The 26005-nt window shown below is 39.5% G+C and overlaps 1 protein-coding gene across 4 annotated transcripts in view; it reads left to right on the top strand.

The window, feature by feature from the left end:
• DIAPH3 (diaphanous related formin 3) overlaps positions 1-26005 on the top strand; it is a 481747-nt gene that overhangs the window by 215620 nt on the left and 240122 nt on the right. For all 4 annotated transcript variants that reach the window (XM_039507674.1, XM_039507681.1, XM_039507691.1 and 1 more), the window contains 2 exons: positions 10717-10812; positions 15829-15923. In XM_039507674.1, coding sequence (XP_039363608.1) covers positions 10717-10812; positions 15829-15923 — 191 coding nt within the window. The remainder of the gene's footprint in view (positions 1-10716; positions 10813-15828; positions 15924-26005) is intronic.

Here is a 26005-nt window from a genome sequence, read left to right as displayed (position 1 = left end):
TGCCCTTTTCTGAACCTTTTCCAATCCCATTATATCTTTTTTTGAGATGGGGCAACCACATCTGCACACAGTATTCAAGATGTGGGCATACCATGGATTTATATAGTGGCAATATGATATTTTTCTGTCTTATTATCTATCCCTTTCATAATAATTCCCAAGGTTCTGTTCAGTTTTTTGACTACCACTGCACATTGAGTGGATGTTTTCAGAGAACTATCCACACTGACTCCAAGATCTTTCTTGAGTGGTAACAGCTAATTTAGACCCCATCATTTTATATGTATAGTTGGGATTATGTTTTCCAGTATGCAGTACTTGCATTTATCAGGTGCATTCCTATGACACTTGTTGGTCAGATAGGGAGTCTAGGACCTTTTGTCATTCCTATAGAACTTTCTCCTTGGTACTCACTCCTGTGGCCGCTGACACTTACCTTTATCTGCTCAGTCAAGGCCCTGTTGGACCCTCTGAAGCCAACAGTAAGAAAGAAAGTCAGCTTCCACTGCCCCTTCTAAGGTGAGGTCTTTCTCCCTAATGAGATCTCATAGAGTGGTACGGGAGGCACAGGGTGTCCCTGTGCAGCAGCAGAAGCATGAGAATGAAGATTATTATCACATGCAGTTTGAGAAGTAGCTTATACCAGCAGCTATTTCCTCATCCTCGCCACATGAGGCATTAGTACCTGCTGCTTCTGCACATCTTAATGACTACAAAAAATTCTAAGAAATTTTGTGGTGGATGGCTGATAGACTTAAGATACCTGTAGTAGTAGTTCTGGGGGAAAAAAAAATCACACAAGCTATTCTTCCTATATCAATGCCAGACAATTGACTCTGCTGATTGATGAGAGACTGTTGGCGCTAGCAAGACATCTATGGCAGATACTGGCCTCCGTGGCACCTATTTCCAAGAAAGCAGATAGGTGTTACTCAAACGATAACTGGCTTTGGATTTTTTTATATGCATTCCATCCCAGGGTTCTTAGATTGAGAGAATCAGACAGCAAAGTCAAAATAAACACATCGACACTTGGACCCAAAAAGTCTCAGTTCATTTGAAAGCTTATTTTATGTATGTTTAGATAGGCTATGATGTGGAGCTGTTAAGTAAGCCTGTAGGCGAGGTGAAACTGGTAATCAAAATGAGAAACTGTCATTTATGGCACAGACCCGAAGCATTGCAACATTTCTGATTACAAATTTTACCATTTAAGTTAATTTCAAACCTTAATGTGGTGTTTATTGGTCAAAGCTACCAAATGTCAATACATTGAAATATTTTCATTAGTTTTGCATGGACAAGTATTTCTTTCAGAAAAGACTAAGCTTCTTAGCATGTGGTTAAAAATGGCAAATACCAACATTTTGAACTATACTAACATGAAATGTTTTCACATCACATATTCTTAATTGTCAAAAATCACACAGTTGATTACAATAGTTTTCTATATTTTCTATTGAAATTTGTTGATGAGATCAGTTTCTCACTGAAGGTTATGCACCAGTAGTGGTAGATTGTATGCCCGCTGTTTGTACTGCATAGTGGATAGATATAAATATATGTGAATTTCGAATGTAATGCTTCTCCATTTGTAAGCTTTTGTGCATACAATGCAGCATCTAGTATTCCTGATAGAAGGTTTTAATTTGTAATTGCCCATGCATGCAATACTAGCCTTTGACATATTCAAGAGACTAGCTTTTTAAATTGCCATCTTATGTTAAACCGCTTAGGGCATGGCAGGTCAAACATCTAATAGCTATTGTTTTAGACTGCAGACTGTAAAAGACAATACTGTGTGGGTTTATACTCAGTCTAAATTTTTATGCTCTGAAGCATGAGGACTAAATGCATACTTAATAAAACAGTAAAACTTAGATCCTGCTGCATCCATCCAATGATAGTGTATTTGGTGAAGGCGATGTTGATGAAAATGTGTGCCTTCGTTGGTCACTAAGTAGATAGAAATGGTTATGAATAATAGCAATAAATGAAAAAAAATTACCACACTGAGAAACTTTAAAAGTAAGCTGTACCTTCAATTTTGTTATAGTCTAGAAATGAGTCATTATCCAAATCTCAAGAGTCAGGAATTTACTGAGGGAGTAAAAGTTTTACACCAGAAATGTCATAAATAGCCCATTTTAAAATTACTGTAATTCATATACTAATACCTTAACTTGTCAATTAAGAAATTGAAACTGTACCCAAAGTGCTGTTACTTGTATTTCATATAAATTAAAGAATAATCTGTCTTTTGAAAATGAATCTCAGCTAAACCCTAACTAAGGAGATGCTACGTAGTGTCGTGGAAAAATTGACCACACGCTTGAATTTAGGGTCAGACACAGCCTGAACGGCTCTTTTATTCGAGTATGCATACAAGGAAGGTCGACAGATCCCCCAGCATGGGGTCCGGCCGCCTTGGCAACTTTTCAGGGCTTCTAGCTTTTAAGGACAAAAACCGCAAAGCGTCATTACACATTACAAATCTTATTATCCTTATTAGGTATATTCTTAATAGCAGACCTATCAGAAATCCCCTGGGGCCGTACTTTGGACCCAACTACCTTGTAGGGCCTTTCCTGTTTTTCTCTAAGGGCCTTGGATTTCACCAATCTTCCCTTCTTGCCCCAACCTATCTTGCGTATCTTATTGTTTACTAAATTGCTTAATATAATTGCAGTTAAATGTCTTGTACAATAAGCTTTATTTCCCAAGTACCCCTCGTGCCCCCCTACGTGCGGTTTCGACTGTACAAGACCTAAATTTTCCATTGCTATCACACTATAATATAAGACCAAGGTTCATAATTGCCTATTGGTGGTAGTTCCTCTTTTCTTCAGGCTTGATTTTATTACGCCATATTATACTATTACAAATTTTTCCACTTGGTCTATAGTAGCCTACTGTTACTTATGCTAAGCTAACTTAGGGCTAGGCCTATTGCTCATGCTAAGCCGGGACCACACGCTTGGCCTGGGAAGCAGAGTCCTGGGGTCTTGTGCAGGGGTGTATTAAGCAGGGTCCTGGGAAAATCCCCCACAGTAGTACATATTAAATACTATGGAGGTGACCTAGCATCTCATACATCAAAAGCCTTCTTAAATGTCCCCATTTAGAACAGCAGGTAAGCATGTGCTCAATTCTAAGCATATACTGAAGCTCTGTTGATCTAAAAGAGCTTTAGTGCTATCCTAAATTCAGTTGCTCTCCTAATCAGCGTCAAAGACTAATAGTTTTTGAGTTAATTTGAAGATTTTATTTGTGTGTGGACAATTGGAAAATATGCTCACATCATTATTTTATAAATATTTTTGTCAGGCATAGGCCTTTAATAATAATAATAATAATAGTGATCAATCTAACTGGTTTTATGTTGGGGCCAATCAACTTCTGATAATCTGAAATGTTTAACATTTATCAATAAAAATGTAGTAGTAATGATTTTATTAATTTTAAGTTATGAATAATAATTTGTTCAAGTAGTGACCACCTCTCATTGCCTTTCAGAATTTGAAAATCACAGCTTAAATGTTTAAAAAGAGTATCTACAGTGTTTGCTTGATTGTTAGTATATTCCATCTATGTGTGAGGAAGCTTGGAATACAATATAGTTTGAAAAAGGGTCTGTCTAGCCAGGGGCGGCTCTGTTTTTTGCCGCCCTTAGCACGGCAGGCAGGTGGCTTTCGGTGGCGTGCCTGCGGGCGATCTGCTGGTCACACGGATTCGGCGGCATGCCTGTGGGAGGTCCGCCGGTGCCACGGATTCGGCGTCCCCGCTGCCAAATTGCCACCGAAGCCGCGGGACCAGTGGACTTCCCGCAGGCGCGCTGCCGAAAGCTGCCTGCCTGCTCCCCTCACAGTGACCGTCAGGCTGCCCCCTCACGGCTTCCCACCCCAGGCACACGCTTGCTGTGCTGGTGCCTGCAGCCGCCCCTGTGTCTAGCACTTTGTATTATTATTCAGTTATATTTATATAACACCTAAACTGTGCTAGATACTTTTGATACAAAAGTTCCCAACTCCAAAGTGTTTATAATTTAGAGAGAGAGAGAGGGGATCATGTCAGGAATGGTGGCTGGGGGGAGGAAAATAATATAACAAAGTAACTGGTTGCTCTTTGGCATGTGTCTTGTAAATTCCACCACTTTTGTAATTTGTATTTAAATCTGCATGTTCATTTTCTCCTTCTCTCTGTCTTCACAGTAGTCAAGGTATCATAATTCATGTGTTCAACCTTTGCTACCCAATGTAAAAAAAGAGGCAGACAATCCCCAAAGCTCGTGGCATATTCTATAATTAGATTCACCAAACCAGTAACAAAAGAGCTTCATGCAGTACAACTAGAAGTCAAACACAGACCCCTTTAGGCATTCCAGTCCTTGGTTCCCATCCAGGCAACACAATTTAATATAGTGAGAGATTATTGAAAACCCATTTCACCATATGTGAGGTCCTTTCTAATCCCAAAGAATCAGACATATGTCCCCAGATCAATATTAATCTCAGATTTTTACCCCAAAATCACACTGTCAACCAATCCTTAGTAAACTAACTAAAGATTTAATAACATAAGAAAAGAAGAAAGTTACAAATATTTAATAGATTATATATATATATATACAAATGATTGCAAAGTCCTTATATCAGGTTTGTATTAGTGTTGGAATAGACTGCTGTCTTGTAAAGTCTCTCTGGTAACTTTCAAAAGATTGGAAGTTCCTCAGTCCGTAATTCAAGATGCTCCTTTTTGTTGTAAATACACAGTCCAGAGAATTATAGCAGGTATGAGGCTACATGGAGAGGTTTCAGGTGTCCTTTTATGTCCTCTGCCAGGTGCATGAAAAATTACTTGCCCAAGATGGAATCCAGGGTCACATGAGCATATCACATGCCCTTACATGTTTTGCCGAATCACAGAGGAGGGTGGCCATTGGCTCCTTACTGTCTGAGTCATCTTCAGTAAGAGCTAGCAGGGTGGGATGACCCATTTTGAGATCTGTGTGTCCTTGATGGGCCATCAATATATAGCTGTCTAGCCCTGATATAAATTCTGTCTGGTGGGTGTTACCCAGGAATACAATGCAGGTTTAAGGTACAGTACATAGCTAATATTCATAACTTCATACAAAGATGATATATGCATATAAACAGGATAATCATATTTATCAAATCATAATTTTTCCACTGACACCTTTCATGATATACTTTGCATAAGATTTATGGAAATTGTGTAACAGTGGTAACAATGATATAAATGATCACCTTTCGTATACACAGCATCATACAAAGTTTTTCATTGTGAAATAAAAGTAATTTGTATCCTTTGCTTCCTTCTGCTGGCATTAAAAAAGGATGTGAGCGGAATTCCCATGAAGAGTTATCCTGTAAGTTCACAGTAGTTTCTATATAGAGAGAGTATGAATACATAGTTCCAAGTTCTTTTTCAGCATTTTTGCTTTTAGACAATTTTTTTTACTCTGTATTAAAGTAAATATTCCCCCCCATGGATATGTCATTGTATATTGCTATAAATTCATGCATGTAATTTTTTTTGTCTGAAATTCCATAGGGAATTGGCTAGATGATTTCCAGTCTTTAGCTTTGATTTACAGACTTATTATTAAAAAAAACCTGTTTTTTGACTGCTGACTTTCTGCTGGTTCTTGTTGGGTCATTCTACACCTGTGGTAAATGTAGTTTTTTACCAGCAGATGGCGGCAGGAAACACAAACACATTTGTTATTCCTCTATTAGAGCTATTTACCCAAGCAATCCAATTCAAGAGACTATGTAATAAAGACTGCACAAAATAAAGTGATTGAACTAATAAAAAAAAGTGAAAATAAAGGAGGCTGCACATAGACTGACAAGACAGTGTCATATTGGCTCATTTTTCTAAAATAGTCATGTACCATTGTGCTATTTTCTTTCCAGTGCCATGTCTGTAATGCAAGACGGTTCAGAAGTGTACCTACCCAATCATAAATGCTACCTGAAATTTGGCATTCTCCTTTGTTCTATTAATTGTTTAATGCACGTGACAATGTACATGTTGTGTCTAAGGCCTGGTTTACACTGGGGGGCTAAGTTACGCAGCTTCAACTACATAAATAATGTAGCTGAAGTCAATGTACTTAGACCTACTCACTGTGGTGAGTCGACTGCTGCCGCTCCCCTGTCGATTCTGCCTGCGCCTCTCGCGGCTGTGGAGTACAGGAGTCAACGGGAGAGCGCTAGGGGGTCAATTTTATGTAGACTAGACATGATAAATTTATCCCTGCTGGATTGATCGCTGCCCGCTGATCCGGTGGGTAGTGTAGACATACCCTAAGGTAATAGACTGATTAAAATCAGGCTAAAGAACTGGGATCTGTGTTGTGGCTCATTTGGTTGCAAAATATACTACCTTTATTGCAGTAGTGGAGAGGGATAAATCCTGATGAAACAACAGTGGTGGTTGCTTTTACATCTTTTCCTGATCAGGAAAGATGTATGAAGTGCTATTGCATTAATAATAAATCATGATTTTTTCAGAAGAAATAATTTGTTGGTTAGGGCTGAATTTATTTCTTTCGGGTTTCCTTCTACTAGGTAAAATTTTCAAAAGTGCCTAAATGAGTTAGGAGTCTAAGTCAGTTTGGAAGTTATTTTTATTTGTGAAAATAAGGATTTGTGAAAAAAGCAAAACCAATATGTATTTTATTATTATAGTGATGGAAAAGCTTTTCTACCTTCCGAGGATTTAAAAAAAAAAAAGAACTGGAAAGTTCTTTCCGGTAGTAAGGAAACCGAATCTGATAAGGCTATCTGATTCTTTTTTACCAAATTTTTGAAGAGAAGTGCCCACAATTATTAGTATGACTTTTTATGCCACTGCCATTAAACAGTGTTTTTAAATTATTTATTCTATTATGGCAGCGCACAGAAGTTCCACCTAGGATTGTGGACCCATTTTGCTAGGTGACATACAAATACACAAATAAAGAGCTTACAATCTAGACACAAAAAATTGGGGGGGGGGAGGGGAGAATGGAACTCTCAGATTCATAGATCTTGAGGCCAGAAGGGAAATCGTATAATCTGACTTCTTGCTTGTATATTACAGGCCATTACATTTCAACCATTTACCTCTGTATTGAGCCCAATAGCTTGTTTTGCTAAAGCAAGCCATCTAGAAAGACATCCAGTCTTGTTTTGAAAGACTTCTAGAGATGGACAATTCATCACTCCCATCGTAGTTTGTTCTTGTGATAGATCACTCACTTTGCTAAAAATGTGCACCTTATTTTTAACTTGAATTTGTTTTTTTTTTCTGTTTCTAGCCACAGGGTCTTGTTTATGCCTTTCTCTACTAGAATAAAGAACCCTTTAATATCTAGTATTTTCTCCCCATGCAAGTGCTAATACCCAGGGAGAAGTTTATTAAGATCACCCATTGATCTTTTTATAAGCTAAACAGGCTGAGCTCTTTGAGTATATCACTGGAAGGCAGGTTTCTTTTTCCAGCACTTGAATCATTTTTGTATTCTAGTATCAGACTCACTATGGCCATATACAGAAGTAAAATCACCTCCCCTACTTCTACTCTCTAATTAGCTGTTTATATTAGGATTGTATTATCCCTTTCCCCCATAGTATTGTGCTGGGAGCTCATCTTCAGTTGTCTGTATGCTATGACCCCTAAATTGTTTTTAAAGTCACTACTTTTCCCGTGTACCGGCTCCCCTTCTATAGGTAGGTATGGCCTGCATTCTTTGTTCCTGGATGTGACCTTGCATCTGTCTGCATTAAAATACATTGTTTAAATGGGCCCAACTCACCAAATGATTCAGATTGCCATGTATTGTTGCCCTATCTTTTATTTTTGTGTCTTCTAAAAAATGTATTAACCATTATTTGTACTGATTGATAAAACATTGAATAGTGTTGTGCTTAGAACCAATCTCTGTGGAACCTCATTAAAGCCCATCCCCATTTGATAATGTCTCCGCTGACGACTACTTTTTGAGATGTCATCCTAACTTGCAACTTTGGTGATGAAAGTGACAAATGGCAAACATCATGTTCTACATTTTAATTATTTGTGGTGTTAATGTTAATGAAACTGGTTTATTAATTTGAAATAGAATTAATTAAAATGTGAGTTCAAGAAACTTAGTACCCAGCGTCAGACATGGTTTTTTGTTTCATATTATTTTTAATACAATAATACAAATACTTCCCATATAGTTAAACTCTCAGAAATATTTCAGATGGGATACAGTTGGAAACTCATTTTTGAAGGATTAATGTCAATTTTTAATTCACTTTTAACTGTTAGTTTTTAAAATACATAGTGTGAAAAAGAGGAGTTATCAATGATTCACTTTCAAACTGGGAGGTCTCTCCTGTGTCTGATTCTATTAAACATTTTCAATAATATTTTGAATAAGAGTGAAGATTGTGGATGACACCAAGGTAGGTGGTGTTGCAAGGACATTGGAGGATGGGATTAGAATTCTAAAAGGACCTTGATAAATTGGAGAATTGGTTTGAAATCAACATTATGAAATTCAGTGAAATTATGTGAAGTATTTTACTCAAGACTCAAGTTAAATCTGCAAAAACAAAATGGAGAATAACTGACTAGGCAACAATGTGATGCTGTTTTTTAAAAAAAGGCTAATATCATTCTGGGGTTTATTAGCAGGAGTGTTGTATATGAGGCATTATTGTCCCCCTTTCGCAGCACTGGTGAGGCCTCAGTACGAGTGTCATGTTCAGTTTTGGGCACGACACTTTAAGAAAGATGTGGACAAATTGGAGAGAATCTAGAGGAGAGGAACAAAAATAATGATAGCTTTAGAAAACCTATTATGTGAACAAAGATTAAAACACTGGGCATGTTTAGTCTTGAGAAAAGAAGACTAGGTGGAGTGGAATCTAATAAGTCTTTCAATATGTTAAGGGCTGTCATAAAGTGGACTAAGATCCATAGGTGCCGACACTGTGGGCTGGAGCACTGTCACGGGGTGGGACTCACCCCTGTCGCGCCTCTTGCTGGTCATCCAGGAAATTAGCGTTTCCAGCCTCTGGAGTGCCCTCTGCAGGCCAGTGTCCTGCTTGCTGCTTGGCCTGAGTCCCTCTGGACCCTGGTGCCCCTTTCAGGCCAGGGTGCTGCCCCTTGGCAGTACCCCACAGATCTGGGTCTCCCCTCCCCAGGGAACCCCCATCCTTTATCCCCACTTTGCCTCAGACTATGGCTACTGCCAGTCTTGATCTAGGCCCTGTTCACTGGGGCAGTGTAAATGTCACTCATCACTGGCAAGGCGGGTTTGGACCTGCTCTCTCTGCCAATTCTTGGGCTGCCCCTCTGCAACCCCAGTACCCTTTCCGGCCTTTAGCAAGGCCTGCAGCCTTGGGGATTTCCAGGCTGGAGCTCCCCCAGCCTTGCTCCACTTTAGGTACTCTTTCTCAGCTCCCCAGCAGCCAGGCCCTTCTCCCTCAGCAAGCTAGAGAGAGAGACTCTGTCTGAGCTCTTGGCCCACTGCCCTCTTATAAGGGCCAGCTGTGCCCTGATTGGGGCTATTTCCCCACCAGCAGCCCTCCTGCAGCCTCAGCCCTCTCCCAGGGCTGATATCAAGTCCTTCAGGGCAGGAGCGGGTGATCCCCCTGCTACAAGCACCCACAGAAAAAAAAATAGTGGGTGCTTAGCACCCACCTCCCTCTCCCCCAATGCTTCCTGTCCACCATTGCCTCCCCCGATCAACTATTTCCCCCCCCTCCATAGCACTTCTCGCCCACCACGAACAGCTATTCCAGGGCATGCAGGAGGCGGTGGAAGGGGTGGGGGAGGAGTGGGGATGGGGTGCTCGTGCAGAAGGGGCGGGAAGAGGTAGGTCGGGAGAGAAGTGGGCGCAGGAAGAGGCAGGGGCTTGAGGGAAGGGGTCAGGCGGGGCCCGGGGCAGAGCACGGGGTTGATCATCCTGGGGCTCAGAGGAAGCCGGCGCCTGTGCTGTGATCAATTGTTCTTCATGTCCACTCAAGGTAGGACAAGAAGTGATTGACTTAATCTGAGATGCCTGATTTTGAAGGAGGAAAGGGAAATAATTAAAACATATCAACCTGATATTTAAATGTTTTTTTAATAAAATCAGTTGATACTTTTCAATAATTTTACTTTGACTAAACACATACTCTGTTCACAGTAGCACTTACATTTTGTTCCCCATTGATTTATTTGTATAATTTTGAAAAATGTTTTATGTCCTTAATTTTAAATTGCAGTTGTTAACATTTTATATGTTCAGTATGTTTAGAATTGTTAAAACTTATGTTTGAAAATTGACTTTCAATTTAATTCTTTTCCAGTGCACCATATGACCAAGCTGACCACAGTCATATTCATGTTGCATGATCTGAAATCCTGGGGTCAACTAACGCTTGTCATTGTTTTATAAAATTCTAGGTTCTGTATTTTCAAAAAAAATACCTTTTTGTAAAAAAAAGCTAATATATTGAAAAGGCTGCTGTCTTCCTTGTTCATACTGAAGAAAACACAAGAGTAATAATTAGAAAACAAAATATAATTGGTAGTTCATTCCCCAGTTGCACCTTCTTTCTCATAGTGATTTGTCTACAGTCTGACTTGGAGAGCTTTTTCCACTAAGAAATTTTGTTCCCTACATTTGATACTGTGAATAAATGTTTGTTTTCTTTACTTTGACAGTAAAACAGGAAGAGGACGATTTTGAAGAGAAGAAATCTATTAAGAAACGAATCAAAGAACTAAAAGTCTTAGACCCGAAGATTGCACAGAATCTCTGTAAGCAGATGCTATTTTGATGACAACCAAAGCAATTGCCATATTTTTTTGTGAAAATGTCTTTTGCTTTTAAAATTATTTGTGTAGAACTACTCTGAGGGTCTTGTTTTGATACTTTATTCAAGTGATTTTTTTAATAATTAGTCTAAAATTGAAGCTAATTTCAATTAATACATTTTAAATGTGTGTTCATTTAGAATAATAAAAATCATCTATACTCAAGCTTTGGGCACCATCAGTTATTTAAAATTGTAAAACCAAAAATGTATTTCGGTTAGCTCTCCCTGCAGTCTGTCTCAATAGTCAACAAATTCAGACTATTCCAGGTAAGGGGATGGGAGAGGAATCCAAAGTTCAGGCCCCCTGATGAAGTATGTCCTGCCAGTTTCCTTCTTTTGGTTGTATCAAGGGAGGGGGATCTAACATTAATACAGTTAATTGCAGCTGTCACAATGCAGTGTGAGGGGGTACATCTGTATCTTCATGTTATATTTGTGTAAAGCTTATAATTAGGACTAATGGGACTACATTTTTAGAAAGGAAGCTTAGGCTGAATACCAAGGAAACAGTCTCAGGAGATTGCTCAGGACTAGCTTTGTAAAGTGGAAGACATGTCACTTAAAATATCTAAACTGCACTAGATACAATATTAGAAAATAAATGGTAAAGAACAAATTGTCAGTGGCAAGAAGCCAAGTTTGATTTTCTAATTTACTTGACTCTGTGGTGCGAATAAACAATATAGGGCCTATCTTTTTGCTCAGACATTCCCTTAACAAAGAGAGCCTTTAAATGGCTGGTAATATTTTCTTCATAATCCTTATCCAGCAATCAGCTTTCACAAACTTGATATGTTTGGCAGAATGTTGTCCTAATATGAACTCGATAAAATTAATTATAGTCAGTGTTACCAGGCTGACCTGGTATAAGAACCTGTTTTTAATTGTGTTTGCCTTTTCAAAACTTGAGTTGTTGGGATTTTCCATGCTGGGTGTCTGCCTCAGGCAAAATTTTGGAAAGCTTCAGCCCAAATTTTCTGTGGTCTACCAGCTTTGAATCATAGGTATGTATAGTAGGGCTGTCAAACAATTACAAAAAAAAAAGCGATTTATCAGTTTTAATTGCACTGTTAAACAATAATAGAATACCAATTCAAATTTGTTATAAATATTTTTGGATGTTCTACATTTTGAAATATATTGATTTCAGTTATAACACAGAATACAAAGTGTGCAGTGCTCAATTTATATTATTTTTTTATTACAAATATTTGCACTGTAAAAGAGAGAGAGTATTTTTCAGTTCACCTCATACAAAGGACTATAATGCAATCTCTTTATTGTGAAAGTGCCACTTACAAATTTAGAATTATTATTATTTTTACAAAACTGCATTCAAAAATTAAACAATGTAAAAGTTTAGAGTCTACAAGTTGAAGCATGAAGGGGCATATGACTATTTAGCATATTTGGCACCTTGCAACGCCGGCTACAACAGTGCCATGTGAATGCCTGTTTTCACTTTCAAGTGACATTGTAAATAAAAAGTGGTCAACATTCTCCTGTAAATTCAAACAAACTTGTTTGTCTCAGCGATTGGCTGAACAAGAAGTAAGACTGAGTAGACTTTTGAGGTGAATTGAAAAATATAATTTTTTGTTTCTTTTTTACAGTGCAAATATTTGTAATAATAATATAGCTAGTACTGCATACTTTGTATTCTGTGTTGTAATCAAAATCAATATATTTGAAAATATAGAAAAACATTCAATTAAATTAGTATTCTATTATTGTTTAACAGCGCTATTAAAAGTGTGATTAATCAGGACTATTTTTTAACCTAGTTAATTTGTTGTGTTAATCACGTTAATTAACTGTGATTAATTGACAGCTCTAATTTTATAGCAGTGAAAGTATTCTGCCCCAAATTACTTTGTTTAATAACAAATTGGAGCTAGAATTTCCGGTGGCTGTGATGTGCAAGAGGGAGACATGGGCACGGAATCAAAGAATTGTAGGGCTGTAAGGGATCTCTAGAGGTCATCTACTCTACCTCTCTGTGCTGAGGCAGTACCAAATGTACCTAAACCACCCCTGAGAGAGTTAGTCCAGTAGTTACATGTCCTTATAGTTAGATGGTTATTTTTTTATATATTTTTTTTAATATTTAACCCTTACTGCATATTAAGCCACTTACTACTTGTCCTACCTCTAGTGGACATGAACAATTGATCACAGTCCTCTTTTTAAAACATATTTGAAGACTGTTTTCAGGTCCCCTACAGTCATCTTTTTTTCTCAAGATTAATCATGCTCTTTTTTTAAACCTTTCCTCACAGGTCAGGTTTCCTAAATCTTTTACCATTTTTTTGTTGCTGTCCTGTGAACTCTCTTGAGTTTGTTCAAATCTTTCCTAAAGTTTGGCACGCACAATTGGACACAGGAGTCTAGCTGAGACCTCACTAGTGCCAAGAAGAGTGCAGCCGTTATCTCCTATGTCTTGTGTACAACACTTCTGTTAATACATTCCAGAATATTAGCCTTTTCCACAACTGTCACATGGTTCACTTATATTCAATTTGTGATTCACCGTAACTCCGAGATCCTTTTCAGTTGTACTATCTCCTAGCCAGTTATACCTACTTCACATTTGTCCATTTGATTTTTCTTTCCTAAGTGTAGTGCTTGCACTTGTCTTTACTGAATTTTGCCTCATTGATTTCAGAGCAGTTCTCTAATTTGTCACGGTTGTTTTAAATTCTAATCCTGTTCTCCAAAGTGCTTGCAACCTTTTTCAGCTTTGTGTCATCTGCCAGTTTGACAAGTGTACTCTTCAACATCCAAAACTTTAATGAAAATACTGAATAGTACCAGAAACAGGATAGAAACAGAAAACCATTGATAGCTACACTTTGAGTATGGTTTTTCAACCAATTGTGCACCCACCTTATAGTAATTTCATTTAGACAACATTTCTTTTGTTTGCTTATGGGAATGATTTTTGTAGGATTGTGTCAAAAGCCTTACTGAAATGAAGATATATCATGTCAAGTATTTCCCTCCCACCCATCCACTGGGTGAGTAACCCTGTCAAATAAGGAAATTAGACTGTCTTGAGATTATTTGTTCTTGACAAATCCATGTTGCTTGCTATTTATCACTCTATTTTCTTCTAAGTGCTTACAAATTGATTTGTTTAATCATTTTTACTAGTGTTTTTCTTGGTATCAAAGTGAGGTTGACTGGTTTATAATTCTCTAAATTCTCTGTTGCCTTTTTTAAAGATAGGTACCATATTTACTCTTCTCTGGTCCTCTGGGACCTGATCTTTCATAGCTAGTTGCTAACACTTCCAGGACTAGTTCAACTAGTTTATTAAGTATGCTCAGGTGAATTTCATCAGGGCTGCCTACTTGAATGCATCTAATTTATCTGAATATTCTTTGTTGCTTTTCCCTATTCTGACTTGTGTTCCTTCCTCCACGTTTTTAATATTAGTTGTGTTAAGCATGCCCAGGAAGAAGATGTTAGTGATTGTATGGGGCAAAGTGGACTTGGATAAGGCTGGAAAAAGACTAATTTTCTCCTCCCCTTGTACCCTCTCACTGGGTGATGTCTTCCACTTACATGATTTCAACTATTATCTCTATGCTGACAACTCCCAAATCTTCTCCACTAGGTGTCTTCCTTCATCCAAACCTGCATTTCAGTCTGCCTTTTTTATATCTCCTGTATGCTCCATCAAGAGTTTAAACTTAATATGGCCAAAACGTGAGCACCTATTCTTTTAATCTCTGGAGACTTTTATATGTCCCCGTTTTATGTTAACTTTCTCAATGCCACCATCCTTCCCATTACTCAGGCCCGTAACTTGAGGGCCAACCTTTATTCCTCCTCCTCCTCCTCCTTACATCCATTTTGTATCCAAATATTGCCTCTTCCTTCTGCACAATATTTTTAAAATGCAACCTTTTCTCTGACCGGATAGCAAAACTCTCATCTGAGCTGTCAGTCTCCTGTCTTGAGTACTACAGCGTTCCCCTTTCCAAGATTTCCAACACTCATATTTCCCCACCCAGCCCACAGAAAACAGTTGCAAAGGTGTAATTTCTGGCCACATCAACTACCTCTTAGAGTAACACCACTGTCTTCCAACAGCAAGCTTAAACTGTGTTCTTGCCTTTAAGATGCACCCTCCTCTCTCCTTATCTCAGTAACAGCATAATCTTACCATTTGTGGTCTATTACCTCTTACCCTCTCTCCTGTTTTGATAGCCTTTTCTTGCATAATATCTGCGACTAGATTGTAAGATATTCAGGGCACAGATCTATTGTCTTATTTTTATGGTGAGGTGCCTAGTATTCCATCTGGTGCTGTAAAATAATAATGATAATAACTAGAACAGATGAGGATGGTTGAAGAGAAGATATGGAATTAGGAGGGGCGTTGGTCCATGAGAAATTGCTTATTAAATACTGTGTATGAAGAAAATGTTGGACAGTTGTTATAGAACAGCAAACAAAAGCATTATTAAAGGATTGTGATTGTTTTGTAATTAGCAGTGGTTTAGAGAGAGTGCGCTCTCGCTTGCGCACTCAAAAAAAAAAAAAAAGAAAAAGAAAAACAAAAGAACGGGGGAGGGGTGGGAGAGAGAGAGCTGAGATTCCTATGCAGTAAAAGGGAAACATGTAAAAATGGTCACTCAAGTACAAATAATATAGTAAATGATGAGTGACTCTCCTAGAGCAAGGACTCTCTCTTTGTCTCACTTGCTATGTTACTGCAGCATCTGTTTATATAGTAATTCATCTGCCGGAGGACTGGAGGAGCCAGACTAAAAATTATGAAAGCTGCAAAATCTGCATAAAAAGTTTTATCTCTTATCCATATTATCATATGCTATGTTTGAGTGGCCTGTAGAATTCTACAATCCATTTAGTGTTTATTTTGTAAGTAGAGTGAAAGATCAGATTCTTACTACATCTCCGTTCATTATGTATTATGTTTTTGTTCTAGCAATTTTCCTTGGTTCTTTCCGAGTGCCTTATGAGGAAATCAAAATGATGATATTGGAAGTAGATGAAACACAGCTGGCAGAGACCATGATTCAGGTATGTAAATTGACAGGCGGTTTAAATACCAATATTTCAGTGTAAGCATCTCATTAAACAGAAACCTGTTACTGACAAAAACTCTTAACACAAATTATTCAGCTGGAAAATCATTGCTGCATAATTAGTCTCTTAGCATTGCTAGTAAGCAAACAAAACTCAATCTTTTTTACATTTGCAGAGTAGATAAATCTTATCTAAACACTTGAATTTCTATTCTGCTTTAGTATTTGTTTCCTTATTACCAGCATCCAGAATGCAATTCTACTTTATGTATGTATTCAGACAGAGAAACCAGTATTTAATAACTTTTTGTTTCTTACCATACCTGCAAAATGTGTTTTTGTGGAACACTCTGTATTACCTTCACCTGTATTGCACAAAGCTGTCACATTGTTCCTGGTCATGAACTAGGCAGAAAAAGATTTTTCTTTTCAATTAGCACTGACATGATCTGGGATCCTACCTTCAGAAATTCCAGAAGCTGCCTATCTGTGAATGCTTCCCTGGGGTGTAATTGTACAGCACTTCACATTCCACAACATTTTATTCAAAGCAGAAAATCAATACAGTTCTATTTGAGTACAAAAGAATCTGATTCTTAATATTACTTCTATTCAAAATATTATTTAAAGAGTGATAAGTTAAAGAATCTAACTACACTCAGTGGAACATAATCAACTGATTATGCTACAAATACTCGATAGTTCTGCATGACCTAGGTTGAAAAAAATCATAATTGCATGTTACAGACAGTGTTTTGGGATGTACTATATAATACTAAATAAGTGTACAACACTGAATGTTGTAATTTTGCATACCATGTATTGTTCCTTGACTTATTGTATCAAAACACTTATTCAAGGAATAGTATTCAGTTGAACTGCAGAAGAGTTCCTTGTTCATTCATATTGTAAAGTTTCAAAAAAGTGTTCAAAGACCATGTGGTTAAAGAAAAATGTTTGGAGTTTTCTTGAACCACATGGATCCAAAACAATTACAGTAGTTGCATGTGTTTCCTTGGGCACTTGTTTTATTGCTAGTTATTGATATGTGTTTGGTGATGTGACAGCCTTCCTTGGTTTCTTTTTTTTTTTTCTTTTTTCTTTTAAGGTTTGCTATGTGGTAAGTCCGAATATCTCAGGATCTAGAAGTTTTTATAATAAGCTGTCAAACGTCTAAAATATTAACATATTATTTAAAATGTGTTAGAATTTATTTGAAAATTTAAAATATTGATAGACTCACAAATGTGGTCTTGTAGTCTGACCCCCTGTGTAACGTCGGCCATAGGACTTCCCTGTATTAATTCCTGCTTTAAGTCCAGTAGTTGTGCTTGAACTAGAGTACATGTTTGGGGGGTGGGGGGGAATCCCATCTTGATTTAAAGATTTACTATGATGGAGAATCCAGCACAACCCTTTACAAGTTGTTGCAGTGATTAATTATCCTTATTGTTAAAAATGCGTGCCTTATTTAGAGTCTGAATTTGTCTAGCTTCAATTCCACCCTTTGGTTCTTGTCATATCTTTGTTTGCTAGAGTGAAGAGCCCTCTATTATCAAATTTCTGTTCACCATGTAGGTACCCACTGCCTCCTCCATGCCAGAGTCCCTCACTGTGGAGAGGAAAGTCTCCAGGAGCAGGGAGGCATCAGGCAGTGGGACACTACATTGTTTAAAAGGAGTGTAGATGGTGAGGCATTCCATGGTGAATAGATACATACCTGGGTATACGCTCACAAGGTCCAGGAGTGTCTTTATTCACCTAAGCAGTGCTTCACCATCTACGCTATTTAGACCTGTGCTAGACGGGGGAGGAGCTAACCATGTATGTGCTCTACCCCGAAAGGACTGCACAGTGTAGACATACTGATATATTGTGAATAAGTATTTCATCATCATATAATAGGACTACATCATCTGGTTTTTCTTCCAAACACAGAACAGAAATATTTATTTGAACACGTCTGACTTTTCTGTGCCATGATTAACAATTCTGCTACTGAAAAATCTCCATGTTATTATCCTTAACATTCCTGGCCAGAGATTTCTTCTTAGGTCCTTTTGCTTCCCTTAACAATTTTCTATACTTAGCTTCTGATTTATATTGATTGTTATCAGCTTTCACTTTTTTCCATTTGGGGTGTGATTATGCATGTGTGTGTCGATCTCTCTCTCTCTCTCTCTTTCTCTCTCTCTCTCTCATATTTTAAATATAACAAATATACCAAAATACCTGATTAATCATAATACACAAAGTAATTACAGGATTAGAATAGAGGGAGGGGAAGTGACATACTTATCTTCAGGATCTGCATTTATCACAGACCTTTAAAACGTCAGCCTAAATTGCTTTGATTATTTTTTTCAGGCATTCCCCTTCTGCAGAATGCTAGTTATTTGTTAGCTGTGAGGTCAGCCATATGACTGAGCCAGGAATCAATGTTTGGTGGGGATCAACTTTTCCATTTTTGCAGGTTTAATTTTTTGGCAAGGAAAGCTACATATTTAAACCATGCCACCTTGTTACCAGCTAAACTCCAGGTATCAGGAGTATATCCAAAAATGAAACTTGAGGAGGAGGGCTCTGACATATCATCAGATATCAAATTCGTCTTTTGACTCACTTCATACCAGAAATTCTTGATTCAGGGCACTCTCCAAACTAATGTAGCACCAAGTAAGTTACATTTCCAACAGCAGTCAGCATTTATGAAGCCCATTACCATTAGTTTATGTAGTGACCAGTATGTTTGGGGGGGGGGAGTCTTTTGTTGAATAAGTCAGAGTCTCAGATCTTATAAATGCTTTAAAAACAAACAAACAAACAAAAATGATGATTGTTTTTATAGCTGCTTTTACATCCAGTGTAAATGAGGCTGATTTTTAAAATCAGTGTAGTCTTCTTTCTTGACTATGTAATTTTGGCTTTTTGGGGAATCTAGTATAATGTTCTTAAACAATTCCCAATTATCATTCTCATTATTCTGTTTAAATTCTTTCTCCCGGCTGATTTGGCTCAATTGTTTTCAGCTTTATCCTTCAGTAAAAATATAGTATATGTATACCATATACCAGCATTCATTGTAACTACTATGGTTGGGGGGTCTGCCATTTCTCCTGAGGATGGGAGTGAGTCTGATAAGTAAGTGAGGATTGAGAGACCTATCCTAAAGTTATTCTCTTCAGAAGTGGTGTTTTTTTTTTTTAAGGATGTCATTTCCTTGTCATTGTGTGTTCCTTCTCCTGTCCTAAGACACTGAATTAACAGACAATACTATGATACCTCATACTGGCAGCAAGAGAGCAGAGTTGTAAACATAAATCTCACCTTCACAGGATGGTGAATCTGGCACTGGCAGTCTTTCCTCTTGGCCTCTCTTCACTGGAGGAAACCTTATTATTCCTGTGTTAATTCGGACCTGTAAAGTTGTGTTCTTCTCCTTCCACCCTTTTTCCTGCCTCTTCCTCAGCTCTGTGTGGTTACCAATCTGAATCTCTTGGGTTGGGGCTGTGCGTCCAGGTAACTTGTCATCCCAGGACTTGACCCATGGAAGAATGAGTGTGGAATGTCAGGCTCCATCTCACTCTTCTAATTTGGGAGCCCCAGGTTCTGAACATCCTTCTCTTTGTCTGTAGTGACAGTCAAACAGTGGTGGCTTCTGACATCTGTTAAGGAGGTACTGGCACTGCTCCCCTCCTTTCAGAGGTATGCTTTAGGTGTTTGGCTAGAACTTGCTTTTTAGCAATAGTGCTGGAGTGCTGTGAAAACATGCTTTTAGACTGGCTCAGTCAGAAACTGTTAAGGGGGAATACAGCTCCAGTTCTTTCATTTTTGAGGCCATTGCCAGAGTGTAATGCACGTTATTTTCTTAATGATATCCACCAAGTGTCCTTATTTTATTTTCAGACCCCTCACCCCCTCCAAGCCCTCACACTCCTTTGCAGTGCTTTTTATGGAGTTGAAATGGGAAAGTGAGATGTTTCTTCCACTGCTACCGACAGTAGTGAAAAAGGTCAGACAGGATAAAACTGTTTTTCCTACCTCTATAGTCACTCCACTGCTGCTGGTTTTGAGATCTGACAGGCCTAGAAGTGAACTCTCCTGCGAACACTTCCCAAGATGCTAGACCTGCTCTCTGAAAGCCATGTGCTTTGCCATTGCCTTCATCTCAGGGTAGCTGCATGATCTTTGAAGGAAGTCTTTCTGAAAGGGAGGTTTCTTGGCTGAGGTGACAGACTATCAGAACAGCAACAGAAAGCTTGTTGTTGCCTCTCATATTTATTTTGATCTGGAAGATCTCTATGGCCTGATGTGACATCAGACCATTATTGCTGTCCTGTTTACTTCTGGGTATTTTAGATTTTCTGCCATTAATATTCAAAAAGGGACTCAGACTAGTGATTCATCAAGAGATTCCTCAGTGGGACTTGATCTACGTCCTGCAGGTTCTAATGCAACCCCCAGTTGAGCCGCTCATGCAGTTTTCTTTCCTTTAGGACAGCCATTAGTGTTCCAGCGATTTCAGACAGAAGAGTAAGTTGAACTTCTTTACGTAGTCTCTCTATTTGTCAATTTTTTCCAGAAAAAGTGGGAGGGGTTTCGGCCTTCCTTGGAATTTGTTCCCAAGGAGAGGATCTAGTTCCACCTGAACAAACCCATATCTCTTCCTCTCTTAGTCCTGGCATCTCTCTCCCCACCATCCTGAGGTCCAGAGATAGCATTTATTGAATGTTGTGTGTTCTCCACTACTTTTTTTTTTTCTTTCTTGACTTTAGAAAGTCAAAGCAACTGTTAGTCTATTTTGAGGGTTGCAACAGGGGCAAGACTGCAGATAAAATCACTATAGTAGAACCTCAAAGGTATGAAAACCAGACTTACGGACTGACCAGTCAGTTCGACACCACATGAAACTGGAAATAAGCAATCGGGCAGTAGTGGGGATTTAAAAAAAAAAAGCTAATATGGTACTGTGCTTGTATTGCATCTTATAGGTAGCCACATCTGGGCTGCCTGTCCCTACCCCCACCCATGAGGCAGCCACTTACTGGTAGGAGGTGAAGACACTGTTCAGAGTTACCCACAACCTCCATTCCCGAGGTGTCTGTAATGCTGAGGTTCTCCTGTATTGCTAGGTGCTGGTGTTAGGTTGTGCTCTCACAATGTGTAATGAGGCTATGGCCTTGTTCCCAACTTGCAAGATGCCATGTAATGAAAGAGTTTTCTGCTTCATGGGCAGTGAATGCTGAGCCTTCATTTCCAAGGTGTGTAAGGTGGCAACGTGGTTGTCTCCTCAGTATTTGTATGTCTTTATCTCTGCTTCCCAGGATGCCTTCTTTGGCTGCAGGCTTCTGCTATTGACACAGTAAGGTAGCTCTGCTTCCTAGGTTTACTGCTTGATACATGCACTGTGTGTCTCTTAATACCCTGTCAGAGGATAGGAGAAGATAGACATACAAAAAGGGAAAATTACTTAGCTGTTTGTCATAGTCTCCTCTTTTTCTTATCCTACCTTCCACCCTCCTTCCCAGTGGGTGATGTGTTCTGCCTGTTTATTATTACCATTGTGTTTCTTGTTTTTCTCTACTGTCTGCCATTTATCCATTGTCACAGGAGGGGAGAAGAGGAGGCTATGAGAAACAGAGCTACAGTAAATAATTTTCTGTTTGAAAATCTGTCTCAAAAACACTAATATGCTCCTACTCACATAACCCAGTCTTGTACATAACTGACTCCTGCCAATAAATAACAGAAACAAAGCTGTCCCCCCACTCCCCCCAAACATCCACCATAATGAGATGTAAACTCCGAAAGCATATTTTGAACTATTTAAATATTACCATTGTTTTTCCTCTGTTTCCCTCTCTCCCTCCAAAAAGGGGAGGGAGAATAAAGAGAAGAAATATCATTTAACATTTAAAATGTAACTAAGTCATCCCTCAAGTGTTGAGGTTCTTAGACTTGTGTTGTCTTGCAAAGTTGGTTACATTTAACCGCTGAACTAGTAAATGAAAATACTTTTCATGGACAGTGTAGGCAAATTAGAGATCCTTAACATTTGCACTTGTCTTTCCTGTTGTGACAGGATGTCCAGGTCTAGGATCTCAGAGAGACATAGAACTTTTATTTATTTATTTTTACCTTATCTGGCAACTAGGCCAGGTGAGTCTCATTAGTGAAGGCTTCAAAGGATAAAAGGTGGTGTAGGTGGCATAGGATAAGACAGGGGAGAGTTTTATTACTTTGTTTTATTTGTAGGCTCTTCTATAGTGATGATCATAGTAATTTTTGAGAACCTCACAAACATCTGTTGGGGAAAATCTCCAGAAACAGCTGGCTCAGGAGGAAGTTGAGGCTAAGATTTATGTTTTATTTTTTTCTTAAGAATTAAGAAGTATGGCCCATGTAAGGTGTGAGTTTTGGAGGCTAAACTTGTCTGTCTGTATTAGACTATATTGAAAGATGATGGGGACTCGCTTCATTCACATCTGATGCTAATAGTGGAATTTCTGGTCATACCGCAAAATGGAGAAAAATAGAGGAAGTTCTAAAATGGTTGGCTGTTCAGCAGCAGCAGCAGCTGCTAAACCAGGATGCACCACAACAGGAAGAAACTCAACAAGCATAGATTCAATTTTTGAAGATGAACCAGACTGTCATCCTGTCCAAGAGAGGCAAGAGCTTCAGTAGGAGCTGATTCGGGGGACACTAGCCCAAGTTGTGCTGCCCATCTGCCAGTAAGCCCAACCCCTTTCTTGCCCAGCCTGAGACTAGAAGATGCCCAAAGGTGTTTATACAGTCACTTTCAAGCAGATAGGCACATTATCTCAGTGTAGGATGAATCCAGTGCCATATATTTGGCCCGTTTTCTGATGGGAGAGGTACAGACTTTGTACTGAATATATACTCTGGTGCAGAGTACTATGCTGTGGAGGCTAATTTATTGAATTGATTGGGTGTTTCAAGAGAGAAGTGTTTCCATGGGTTTCCAAATGGGCTGTATTCTATGGGAATGTGGCCAAGTGCCTTCCCTGGTGCGTAAGAGGCCAGCAATTAATTTTCTCAAGCCCAAGAACTGTATGTTAAGGAAAATAACAGTTGTATTTATATTGGAGCGGTGCTTGGTTAGTTTGCAAACTTGGATGTGCCTACAATAGCTGTCAGAGTCTGTGAAACCATGTGTTCTTGTTCGAGTAGTGTCCCTACAGGTGCACCACTGTAGATGCATTTGCATCCCTTCGCTACTGATGAGAGAACTGAACGGATTGGTGATCTGGGCCAAACCAAGCACTCCGAGGCGGGATGGCTCGCTGTTGATGGTGCCAATGGTAGTGCTGGTATGGCAGCGTCTTCTTGGGGGTGGTTCGGTCTCTGTCCTTGCCTTATCTGTCGGTACCGTTGCTTCAGTGCCTATGCCCATCAGATCCTTGGGTGCATCAGGTAGGCATGACAGATGCTGAGGTTTGCCATATAAGCCTGGCTGGGTCCAGATGGTCAAACTAGCAGCAATGGTTTCGTCTTTGGAACAGGGAGATTGATTCTTGGCCTTCGACATATAGGATGCCTATTTCTACATATTGATCCTATCTTCCCACAGGTGATACCTCAGTTTTACCCTGGGCCAGGACCATTACCAATACAGAGTACTCCCCTTTGGCCTCTCATCGGCTCAGAGAGTATTCCCCAAGGTCCTCTGCATAGCGGTAGCTCATGTACGCTCTCAGGGGATTATGATCTACTCCTACCTGGATGATTGTCTCCTCAGAGCCCGCTCCTTCAACAAGGCTGTCAAGGTTCCTTCCCCACTCTGAACTTTAGGGTACCTGCATGGACACTTCTAAGCTTAATTACCAGCCTAGATCTGGTATCGCTGCCACCACTCCCAAGCACTAATTCCCTTCCCTGGATAGCCTTGAGAGACTCTTCACCAATTCCCTGGTGAACACAGATCCAAACCCCTTGGATCTTAAAACAAGGAGAAATTAACCATCCCCCCTCCTTTCTCCCACCAACTCTTGGTGGATCCAGATCCAACCCCCTTGGATCTAAAAACAAGGAAAAAATCAATCAGGTATTAAGAAAAAGGCTTTTAATTAAAGAAAAGAGAGGTAAAAGAAAACCCTCTGGGAGAGATTAGCATATCAGCTACTCTCACAGACGACAGATTCAAAACACAGAGGATGTTCCCCTGGGCAAAAACTTAATACACACAAGAATACCCAAATTTTGATAATTCCCTTAATGTTACAAAGAAAATAAACATAAACCTATTTATCCCTTTCTAAAACTTAGTACTCTGATAAGAGGCTGGTTCCTTGATCTTTTTCACTCCGGCTGAAACTAAAACTCTAAACAAAGGAAAACTTCCCTCCTTCCTTTTGAAACATCTTGTTCCCCCATTGGTTCCTTGTCGGGTTACATCATCCCTATGCTGCCTTGGTGGAAAGTTACAGTTGTTGGTTTACGAGAACAGAGATGAGAGATAAGTTTATTATGAGAAAGTAGGGACTGCCCAGCCAGAGCAAATGCCAGGTGGCCTAATTGGGATCAGATAAGTTGCATGGGAATGAAAAAACCAGTAAAGCAAAATGTGCATGAAAAAGTGTGTGTATGTGACAGAAGACAAAGCAGCAATGTAATGTTGGTGTGTCTGTGTGTCTGACGTTATGGAAATATGATAATATATTATGCATTGCATTGCATGTGGGTTGTGTTGTTTGTTATCCGGCCCCCCGCATGCAACACAACAGTTCCTCTGGTCAGGTGTCAGCTAGGCTAGGTGAACTTTTTAACCCTTTACAGGTAAAAGAGCCATTAACCCTTAACTATCTGTTCATGACAGAGGCCTTCCAGGTCACCCAAACTGCTGTAGACTTCTTCACAGAGCTGTGCCTACAGATCAACGTCCAAAATTCAATGTTCAGCCCCTGTACATCGCCTAGAGTTCATAGGAGACAATCTTGACTCATTACAGGCAAGGGCACTTTAGCCACAGCATGGGTTCCACATCTTGGCCATGCTCATAGAGACAGTAAAAATTAGCCATCAAATATCAGCCAGACACAGCCTCCAACTTCTCGGACATATGGCACATCTGGGATATCTCACATCAGACTTCATATGAGGTGCCTCCAGCTGTGGTTTAACTTGGTCTACAGGCTGAACAGAGACAGATTAGACAAACCTCTATCACTGCCCACCAAAGTCAAACACTCCCTGGACTGGTGGAAAGACCCAACAAATGTCTGCACATGGATACCCTTCTCGCAAACTTCCCCATTGTTACTTCACACCAGCAATATGTCCCTAATAGGGTGGGGTGCACATCTCTACAGGCTTGTGACACAGGGCAAGTGATCATCTGTGGAGATCTCTCTTCATATCAACTTTCTTGAACTCAGAACACTTAGGAATACCTGCAACAATTTCCTTCTGGTAATCAGAGGAACACACACCAGTGTCTTGACAGACAATATAGCATGCATGTACTATATAAATCGCCAGCGAGGCACCAGATGGTGGTCTCCTTGCGAAGAAGCACTAAAGTTATAGAACTGGTGCATTTCTCACAACATCACAATATCAGCGGCCTACCTTCCAGGAGTACAAAACATGATAGCGGACAGTCTCAGCTACAAGTTCCCACATGGCCATGAATGGAAGATGAACTCACCAGTACTACAGAGTGTTGTCACAGTGGTACCGGTGTGGTGCTCTGCTCTCTCCAATGTTGATATCACTCGGCTGTGTGCGTGTGTTCCCTCTGTGTGCTGTCTCTGCTCTGCGCAGATAGCTGACACAGCAGACCCAACGAGAACCCCCAATAACCACAGAGTCCAGTAAGATGGAAAGCCATGTCGGCTAGGTTTATTGCGACCTTGGACACAATTGCAGTTCCCTGTAGGTTTCTTAGCCTAACTCAGGGCATACTACGAGAAAGTGCCTCTTGGCAATGGACCCGGCTCAGTCAGTGGTGGGACTTTCCACTGCCCCCTAGGCCAGACAAAGACACCGCCCCAGGGGTATATTCTTATACACAGGTACAAACAAGTTACACATCACACCTGACGTATTGAGGGG

Source organism: Mauremys reevesii, linkage group 1 (genome assembly GCF_016161935.1).
Source record: "Mauremys reevesii isolate NIE-2019 linkage group 1, ASM1616193v1, whole genome shotgun sequence".
NCBI classification, from domain to species: Eukaryota; Metazoa; Chordata; order Testudines; family Geoemydidae; genus Mauremys; species Mauremys reevesii.
This window is presented reverse-complemented; position numbering and strand designations above follow the sequence as displayed.